General features: G+C 42.5%; 1 protein-coding gene across 9 annotated transcripts; it reads left to right on the plus strand.

The window, feature by feature from the left end:
- The first annotated feature begins 1,884 nt into the window (after positions 1–1,884).
- On the plus strand, positions 1,885–9,855 carry LOC123127256 (peptidyl-prolyl cis-trans isomerase CYP95). Of its 9 annotated transcripts, none has more exons than XM_044546878.1 (15): positions 1,917–2,075; positions 2,980–3,101; positions 3,240–3,294; positions 3,629–3,717; positions 3,854–3,911; positions 4,261–4,285; positions 4,698–4,736; positions 4,994–5,111; positions 6,203–6,369; positions 6,527–6,875; positions 6,945–7,057; positions 7,530–7,728; positions 7,812–8,612; positions 8,725–8,802; positions 9,239–9,855. In XM_044546878.1, exons 3-15 carry the CDS (start codon positions 3,250–3,252, stop codon positions 9,582–9,584), a joined length of 2,427 nt encoding a protein of 808 aa, XP_044402813.1. In that variant the 5' UTR covers positions 1,917–2,075; positions 2,980–3,101; positions 3,240–3,249; the 3' UTR covers positions 9,585–9,855. The 9 variants fall into 9 exon arrangements, with proteins under 9 accessions (XP_044402815.1, XP_044402816.1, XP_044402809.1 ...); XM_044546879.1 differs by having other exon boundaries at positions 1,949–2,075; positions 3,024–3,101; XM_044546880.1 differs by lacking the exon at positions 3,854–3,911 and having other exon boundaries at positions 1,885–2,075; positions 7,812–8,613; positions 8,728–8,802; positions 9,245–9,855.
- Positions 9,856–10,366: the final 511 nt, after the last annotated feature.

The following is a 10,366-nucleotide window of genomic DNA, read 5'->3' on the forward strand; positions in this document are numbered from 1 at the left end:
CTAAAACTTTCTTTGATCCATGGTACTGTTGCTATGCCAAGATTTGATGATAATTCTTATTCTTGGATGTTGAACCTGCCACCGGATCTGGCCTCCCTAACTCTGACGTGCTGATTGCTGTTATGTGTTGGCTTGATCTAGCTTTAATTAGATAAAAAAAGATAACCACGTAATATATACTATATTTTTTTTGTGAGGAATAGCCACACAATATTTTGTTCCAAATATTGACCATCCCACGCCGGCAGAGTGGTGCTTTCGGTCGTGCGTGTACCCATGCATAACTCTAGTTTTAGTAAATGGAAAACGTTTAGAAACAACCGGATGATTTCTGAAAAAATCAGCCGGGTCTCCCGCACGCCACGTGTCATGGGGCCACGCACGACGCCACACACCCACGCTGCCTCCCTTCTTTCTTTCTTTTTTTAGTCGCTGCCTACCTTATCTCTTTCCCTACCCGAGCCAGATCCCTTTCTACTTCGTCTTCTACCTCCATCTTCACTCTTCGCCCGTCCCTCATCGGCCCGACTCTCGCTGGAGCAGCCTGCGGGGTGGCTTTTGCAGCACCCGGCGGCGAGCTCACACTCCACACACTCACGCTCCTCCGACCTGCCACATTCCAGCAGCCAGCGACGGCGTCGACCTGCGGCTCCCCGCGCCACCTTGCTGCCGGTGTTGTAAAGTGCAGTGGTGATGCATTGCCAGAGCTGCGGTGGGAGCGTCCGGTGTTGCGTAGAGGGCCGATGCAGCGGCCTTCCAGAGCCACGATTGAGCATCGCTCGGGCCTCCCGAGGCTGCAATGGAGCGTCGCCGTCGCTGCGACGGCGCCCGCGGCGAGAGGCCGACGTGGGCGCTGCAATTCCGGCGATGTTGCCTTGAAGCTATTGGAAGCACCACCGGAGCTGCAATGGAGCAACGCCGGGCCGCCGGAAGCATAGTCGATGCTGCAATGAAGCTTCGCCGGAGTTGCAATGGAGCTTCACCGGACGCCGTCGGTGCTGCATTGGAGCTCCGCTGGGGCTGCAATGGGGCTTCGCCGGGACGCCGTCGGTGCTGCGTTGGAGCTCCATCAAGGCTGCAATGGTGTTGCGTTGAAGCTGACGCACAATAGCTGTTGTCGTGGTGTTGCTGTGATCCAACGTCAGTCAGCGCACTGATCGGACGGCCGGCTAGGCGGATGATTTCTTAGGGAAATCATTCGGCTGATTCGTAGCAGCCGCCTTAGTAAATTGATCCCAAATTGAACATACCCTAGACGACTTTAAAAGAAATCCTATCAAGTAAAGGAAATGCATACTTTAAATCAAAAGGATGGTAAGCAAAGGCCAGAGCTTTACGGGTGCTTATAAGCTTTGATCAGGAAAAAATATTAGTACATCTTGCCGGTACATGTTAATTATTCTCATGCTCATAATTTTATTTTAAAAAAATTAACCATGATTTGACATAACTTCCTTTCAGCACATACCCACACTTGTCGAACATGTATCAAACACAAAACATCAGACTCAAGCAATTTCATAAAAGATGCCTATTTTAGTGAAGGTAGTGCATGCTCAAATTTTTATTTCTTAAAGATAAACCAAACAATATATTACATATCTATATGTATTCTCAGTCTTGTCAATCTCAATATCAAAACCACAAAAGTGCACACGTTGTTACAAAAATAAGAATAAGAAACGTACTTAACAAAAATGTAACCTTATTTCTGACGTTTGTTAAAATTAAATATAAGAAGTGTTGTGTATGTTTCAAAATTTTTGTCCGTTGCAATGCACGGACATTTGTACTAGTTCTTTCTCACGCGCGTGCTGAGGATAGCAAAGAGGGAGTATCATCGTGGCGTCGACCCCGCAGCAGGGCAAAATCGTACTTTAGCCCCGCGAAACGCAGGGGTAGGTTAATACTGGGCCGCTGCTCCCCTTCCGCCCCCCTCCTATCCCCACCTCACTCCGCTTGTGCGGCCGCGTGGTGCTGCTGCTGCGGAGTTGCGGCCGCGCTCCCCCGTCCCTCCCCCCGCAGAGCCTTCGCTTCGGTACGATCGAAGCTCCGGCAGCCCGAATCTCCTTACGGTTCGTGCCCCTCCCCTGCCCCCCGCCTCCTCCTCATTTGGTCTGGACGTTCCGCCGCGCGCCGGATCGCGCGCCGCGCCGCGCTTGCGGATTTAGGGCCGTTTCACGTTTCGATCTGCGTGTCGATCGAGTGTCTCGTGCTGGTCAAGTTGCGCTGATTGAGTTGGGTCTTTGGGTTTGAGACGCGGTAGGGTTTTGGCGGGTTTTAGGGTTGCATGGGCGTGCATGCCTCCTGATCTGGGTGAGGGGGAGCTTTGGATTCGTGTAATGAGCTGTGTTAGTAGGCTAAACTGCCAAAGGGCGCTTAGATCCCTGCTGGGGCGCTTCGATGGCTTTTGCATGATTAAACATGGCCGTCTAGCCTCCTGATCGATTTTATCTTCGTGGAAAAGACTTGTTGGAAGCTAGCTCACTTGTTGTGGTTGTGTGCTATATGATTGGTTCCCAGGCAAAGACATGGGCGCATGGCGTTTCTTGATGGTTGATTTGGACAATCATTTTGTTTTCTCTATCCTAGCTGCTTGTTTCTTGCTCTTTTGAACGGTAAAATCTGGCTTTCATGTTAAAAAACTAGATGCTTGGTTAGTAGGGATGGAGCAACTCAGTTAGAGAATGCTATGGAACCAATGCCATTTATATCTTGCGCAAGTAGTAGGCAGACGGAGGTCCTGGAAACCTATTGGATAATACATGCAGCTTCAAGCTTATGTCTTATTATGGAATGATGTCAATTAAAATAGCAGACGCTCGCCTGCTCTCAAATTATGGTTTACTTACTTGGTTGTGTGCATCTGCATGACTGATTGACTGCATGTAGAATCAGATGGTGATGGGTGCAAAATAGTTTACACGTCCCTATTTTTGTCTGCACCATTATATATATGGCTCTTCATTTTACTCACAGCTTGAAGCATCTGTGCTGGCTCCTTGACTATGACCATCGAGAAGATGGGTAGAAAGAAGAATCCAATTGTCTTTCTGGATGTATCGATAGGTGATGGGCCTGACGAAAGAATGATATTTGAGGTACACTTTCTTTTCCTTATAACTTTACATGCGAGTTTGGGTGGTATATATGAGATCAGCAACTCTAGCTGTGCCCTCAGATTTATCAAGTCTGATGATATAGTATATGTATTGATGAAAAATTCATTTTCCTCGCAGCTGTTTGCTAATGTTGCTCCCCTTACAGCAGAGAACTTCAGAGCATTATGCACAGGTAATGCTCCTTAAACATATTTAGGTGAATAGATACAAGTGCCATCCGTGCCCAAGTTACTTGTGACTGTGAAAAATTAGCTGCAGTTTTGGTTTAGAAGGTTTATTGTGAACTTCGAACACTAGTAGGTAAATAGAATGCCAAATTGCCAATATTTGCAGATTTGCTTGTTGAAACCATGTGTTGGCATAGTGGTTAAGGCATGCCTTTTGTTGTCCTAGGGCCCACATGTTCAACAGGTTGATTTTATGGATTAGCTTCATTTCTTGAGAAGTTCATCCTCTCCCTTGTTCCTGGTACTGTAGCTCTTGCTAATTGAGGTTCTGTGCTCCAGGTGAGATGGGAATTGGACAATCAACTAAGAAGCCATTATATTACAAGGGATCAACATTCCACCGTGTCATCAAGGGGTTCATGGCACAAGTAAGTTCTTCTCTCTCTCTAGTATAATTTTATGCAGTAAATGGTTTTGCATTTGATCATCTATAATGTTTTCTCTTAGGTTAGCTTTATCTTTTCTGTTTTTAGTCAATTTCCTGTTTCCCTCTCCATGATGTAGGATGCAGGCAGATGATCTCGACTGCTTTTCTTATCATATACTCCCTCCTTCCCAAAATGTAAGGCACGTTTGACTTTGCGCGGTTTTTGATGCACGACTTTGACCATTAATATATACCAAAATACATGGATTGAACATGTATAAATGGTATCCTCGTATCTGTCTTCCAAAACAATTTTATTTCATATGTATTTATACTTAATTTTGTAAACATTGAATAAGTAAAAATCATAGTCAAAGTTATATGCGATGAAGACCAGAAAAAGTCAAGCGCGCCTTATATTTTGGGAATGAGGGAGTAGTATTTAAAGTTGTACATATTTCTGTGTTATCTACATTGTCAAAAAAGAAGAGGGAAATTTGATTGCTGTGTTACCACATTGCTAATTCTCACTTGCTTTTTCCAGGGTGGCGACTTCTCAAATGGAGACGGTGAGTTATACTATTTGTTCTTTCTTGTCTTACATTTTGTTTGACCTATTTGTTCTTTCTTCTCTTACATTATGCACAAGACCCTACCATCATATGACCTTTTTCTTCTCCTGTATCTTCCATTGAAATAAAAAATGTGTTTCTGCGTCGGTACTTATACAGAGCATATGTATGCAAGTATGCACAAGATGGTTGAGAGATGCTAGTTTTGATAAAACTGTTATTTGATTAACTTGAATGAATCAACTTTAGTTCACTTTTAGAAATATACTTGGATAAGAACTTGATGCAGGGAAAGAGTTTCATAACAGTTCACTTCTGTGACATAAACCTCTTTTTATTCTTCCATACACATAGTAGTACCCCTGCCTGTTGCTTCATATTTTCTTATTTGTGGAAGTCATGTTTTCAGGAAATGGTGGAGAAAGTATATACGGCGAACAATTTGAAGGTATTAAGCTCTGAAGCTTAGTATGGAACCTATTCATTTAAAGTCTAATGTGCATATGTTCCATATATAATGTATTTATATAATTTGTAATTTTTTCAGAAGGTTGGTTATGCAGTTTAATGTTGCTAGTTGTAGACACACCTAAAATAACTTACCAACACATTTTCTCCCGTCATTCCAATCCTCCAAATATATCACTCATCCTGTTGTGATGGTAATCAATGTATTCTAATGACAATTTATTATTTGCATTTCAGATGAAAATTTTGTGCTACGCCATGATGACCGGGGTCTCTTGTCAATGGCAAATGCTGGACGTAATACCAATGGCTCCCAGTTCTTCATTACGTTCAAGCCTAATTCTCATCTTGACAGGTTTGTTTGGATGTGTTTCATTTGAATTGTCATGTAGGTTTCAGACTTGCACAACATACGATCATAAGATTTGGGCAACCCTGTGCCTGAGGTACCGTTATCAACAAGAGATGCGAAAATAAATGTTGTCTACCCAATCGCTCATGCAATTTGGTGTCAAAATTGATAAGATATAACTGTCATTCAGTCGACAGATTTTGTTTTCAATGCTAAACAAACTTCTGATTGAAATGTCCAATTGCATATAAAATCAGGAATAAAACCATTGCAGTCTTTCATGTGATGTTCCTAGAGGAGCACATCATTTACTTAATTTATCTATTTTGTTAGGTAAGAGTTGCCTGGCACTACTTTCTTTGTGTTGCTTGTTGGGTGCACTTGTATTTAAGTTACTGCCTGATTCAAATCTTTCCAGTATCACTTCTTGTTGAGGAGTATTTCTTAAATATAGTTTCATTGTACGATCTGTGTAATCGTTTTCTGTTTCCAACTTATGGGTGTTCTGATGCCATCCGTACTGGGAGATCTTGTTGATATACACATTGAGCCCTTGAAACTTTGAATAGTAAAAAAAATCATGGATGTGACTACAAAAATTGTGAAAAAATATGATGAATGTGTGACACTCAGAAAAGAGATCAAGCTTAAGTCTTGTTTTTGTACTATATAAGTATTTGATCTTGTTTTGGCAAAACCTTTCGCATGACCACATGTTCTAACATGTTGCATATGCATTAAAATATTTGTTTTTCTATTAAATTTAAGTATTAATGGGTTAAGACCGCATCCTCAATTACTTTACATAAATCCGTTGTGTGCAATTGTGGAATGAATGTAGTTGCTTAGTTACCTCCCTGTTGATGTGAATGTGGATGCTCTCTAGTTTCTGGGTTACAAAGTTGAATCCCAGGTATGGACGTATGGTACTTTTTAGGCTTCAAATATGGAGAATTACAAGTCACAGTGTACATATACTTTCCAAGTATCAAATATGGCAGGATTACAAGTTACAGCATATGTAGCAGGTTAACTACGGCATGATCCCCATATTTTCGTATGCTTAAGAGTTCTACTATTTTCTTACCTTGCAGGAAGAACACTGTTTTTGGCAAGCTTATTCTTGGAAATGATGTGCTGAAGAGGATTGAGCATGTTGATGTGGATGGTTCTACTAATAAGCCTATCGTTCCAGTAAGAATAGTGGATTGTGGGGAGCTTGTTGATGGTAAAGGCCGGGGATCTTTCTCAACTGAAAATGGTACTGCTCAAATCAATGATAGCAATTTTCAAATGGACTGGAGATTCTCAAATCAACTGCAATTTTCAAATTTTAACAACATACGTAGCAAGCGTGATCTAAGCATCTAATAATTCTTGATCTTTTTACCATCTTTTCTGTGCTATTATATCCACAGATAAAAAGAAAGTTAAGTCAAAGTTGTCCATTGATTCATCTGAAGACGAAGGTAATGAAGAAAAACACAAGGGCCGTCGCAAGAAATCTTTGAAGAGGAGAAAGAAGAAGAGAAGATACTCTTCTTCAGAATCAGAAACCTCATCTGAGTCTGAGTCGTCAGATTCTGAGAGTGAATCAGATTACTCCAGCGAGTCGTCTGACATCAGCAGCTCAAGTGATGACAAGCGGAGACGAAGGAAGAGACACTCCAAGAAGGATAAACGCAAGCATGGGAAAAGAAGGCGAGATCGCAGGCGCGAGAAAAGACGTAGAAAGCGTGACAGGAAATCAAAGCAGAAGTCAAAAAGGTTTGTTCACATTCCCAAATTGAACATTTCAGTCTGTTTGCTGACATATAACATAAGTTCAATTACCAGGATGGTAGAGAGTGACAGTGAAACTGGAAATGCGAGTGATGGCAGCTCTGAGGATGCCAGAAGAAAGCGGCAACGCCATGGAAGGAAATCTAAGGCCACATCTCAAATTTCTGGTAATTTCCTTTTGTGGCTGATGGATGTGCTGTACATATCTATGCATATTTGTGTTGCTTCATTTCATTTGGTGTAAGCTGGAGTAGATGTTATTAAATTGTACTAATTTCTTTCTTGGGCCATCAGCCCATGACCCATGTACATCAAAATACTGAAAACACATTATGCACCATCTCAAATCCCTAAGCATACAAAAGAGCTGCATACTGTGCCATTTAAGCCCCACAACCACAAGTGATGTGGGAGTTAGATCATGTTAGGTAGTGGTATTCAGCTACATAATAGTTATTGTTAGTCTCTGCACTCAGGCATCATTTATTACTGTCTGCATCATCGAATATGCTTGAAAGCTGGAAAATCAAGTAGTTGCATGCTTGTATTTTGCGCGATATGAAACCATTGGGGTACTTTGGTGGCATTCATGCAATTACAACCTGTCAACTACTCACTGCCTTACAATTTTCTTGCCAGCTGAAGATCACACAGCAGTAGCTGCTCTGAAGGATGCCACTTCAACTCAGGAAAAGATTGGAACACCAAGGAGTCTGGCACAAGAAGACAAATCTCCACTGGAGAATGGCGAGATGCGCACAAATGGTGTTACTGACTCCAAATCTGAAAGGAAGGCCGGTATCATGCCTGTTCTAACTGGCAACCGAAGCAAATCTAGGTTCCCTATACTTCTTCACACATCAATCATTATTTGTGCTTACTGCATCTGCAAGCAGTGTTTCATCTTACATTGATAAGCAGGAGCCAGAGCACGAGTGCTAATCACTCCATGAGCAAGAGCATGAGTGTAAGTCCCAGAAGCCCAATCAAAAGGTCAAACGTCAGCCTGGAGAGATTGGTAAGCCCGAGTCCTGTTCATCAGCGTAGTAGAAGTCCTGTCCATGCTTCCAAACAAAAAGAAAGCAGGAGCCCACCCGGACAGAGGAATATGAGCATGAGTCCTCATCGAAGAAGCCCCAGCAAGAGCCCACCTGGAAGGGCAAGCAGACGTCCTGTTGTCCGCAGGAACAGGAGTCCTGTTGAAGTTCGGACAAGAAGCATTAGCAGGAGCTCAGCTAGGTCCTTGCAGCGAAGAAGTCCAAGTAGGAGCCCGGAAAGAACCCATGTGCGAAAAAGTGTCAGTCCAAGCCCCACACCTATGGAGAAGGGAAAAAGCATTAGCCGAACTTCTGCAAGATCTCCACTCCACAAGGGTTTTAGCCGGAGCCCTGATATGCCTCCCAGAAAGACTACAAGCAGAAGCCCTCAAAGGAATGCTCATAGAAACTTTAGCAGGAGCCCTGTGGGATCTTCTAGAAGAAGCTTGACCCCTGTACGAGGTGGTCGATCTCGCAGGAACGCCAGCAGAAGTCCTAGCCCACCTCGCAGGGCAGTATCACCACCCAATCACGGTAGGAGCCCATCTAGGAGTGTCTCTCCCGATGGATCAAAACGCATAAGAAGAGGGAGGGGCTTTACTCAACGTTACTCATTTGCCAGACAGTATCGTTCACCTTCTGTTGATCGTTCTCACCGCTATGGTGGAAGAGGTGATCGTGACAGGTAACTTATTTAACTTTATTTTCTTCCATTCTGGAGAAATTACTGTAATATCTCTGTAGATATCAGTTACCAAGATACTCTTGAAGAAGTTACTGTTATATCTCTTCTGCAGGTATATCAGTCACAGGGGCACTCGTTATCGATCACCTCCAAGACGATACAGAAGCCCACCAAGAAGAGCATCACCAAGGTATACTGTATTAACTATTTAGAATGATTGCACGTACAACAATTGGACATATGACTCCGAATGATTGCACATACAACAATTGGACATGATTTTGTCATGATATTTTTATCTTATAAACAATTAGGAAAAGGACATCTAACTTTGTTATCTCTTAATCTTCCAATTCCGACCCCACACAAATGATGTAATTGAACATTCAGTTTCTGCATTATTATAGACTTGTAAGGAAATTTGTTGCAGTGTATCAACTATTGTGTTATCGGATAAAGAACATCATGTTGTGCTTGCATCTTCTTGACACAGATTTTGTTGATTATTGTGTTGTGTGGTGATGAACATCTTTCAACTAATTATACTGCAAGTTTATAGCACATATGTATAGCCTAGTCTAGTGGAAGGTTAAATTTCATATTTCTCTTGTTTTTCCGCCGTGGAGGTCTAGCAGGTACAGAAGGAGGAGCCGAAGCGTGTCACGCAGCCCACCAGCTTATCGAGACCGTGCAAGGGGAGGTGGCTACAGCAGGAGTCCAGTACGTAGTCGTTCGCCTCCTGCTGGGAAACCAAGTTCCCGAGGTGATCGTGCACGGTCGCTCTCCAGGAGCAGGAGCCTGTCTGGGTCAAGATCAAGGTCCCCACCACCTGTGCAGGATTGCTCCCCCCTTGCCTCCCCATCTCCAAAACATGCAAGTAACGACAGGTCCCGGTCTATGTCGGTGAGTCCTGAAGGGAAGAAGGGTTTGGTTTCCTATGGAGATGGCTCCCCTGATTCTGCTGGGAAGTAGGGGAAAAAGAAAGAAGGCATTCACTAGCTGTTTCCCCTGCTGTTGTTCAGCTCTGTTAAAATGTTACATATGTGATTCGAGATGATTTTGAATTTGGTTGAATTATCTTTGGACAACTATAATCTGAGGTTAGTCTATGGTTTTGTTAATTGCATGCCAACATTTTCTTGTATCAATCCTTGTTAATGGTGCGAATCATGGTTTTTATCAAAGCTGCTACATGTAATCCTACACTTTTGACAAATATGGACACCGAGTCCCTTATGATCCAGCCCGAGTTATCTTTGGTCTCATTAACGATCTTGAGGTTTAGTATGTAGCACGTCCGTATGCTATATATGAGCTGTTCCTATTTGTCACATACTACAAATATCACTGATGGTTTTAGGCTGCGTTCCCATTTTGGAGTACATGTTTGGCGCTAGTTATCAGCTTCCGACAGATGCTTACAACTGCATGTCCACCCAATTTTTGGTATAATATTACTCCATCCCAACTAAGTGTTTTAAGTTTATTTCAACTTTGTACTAAAATTAGTATAAATTTGAGACACTTATTTTGAGACGGAGGAAGTACAAGTTAATTGTTTCATTGTAGTTCAGATATCTTAAACTGAGCCTCTCATCGTTGCCATTGAATGATTTTAAAAGGTTCAGTGTCATTGGGTTTTCCAACCCGCAATTGTCGTGGTATATTGGTATCCAGTTGCATGCATCTGGTCCACTATTTCTTGATTGTTTAAGACGATACTTTGTTAAAATGATACACTAGCTTTCTTTTTT

Source organism: Triticum aestivum, chromosome 6A, assembly GCF_018294505.1.
Source record: "Triticum aestivum cultivar Chinese Spring chromosome 6A, IWGSC CS RefSeq v2.1, whole genome shotgun sequence".
Taxonomy (NCBI): domain Eukaryota; kingdom Viridiplantae; phylum Streptophyta; class Magnoliopsida; order Poales; family Poaceae; genus Triticum; species Triticum aestivum.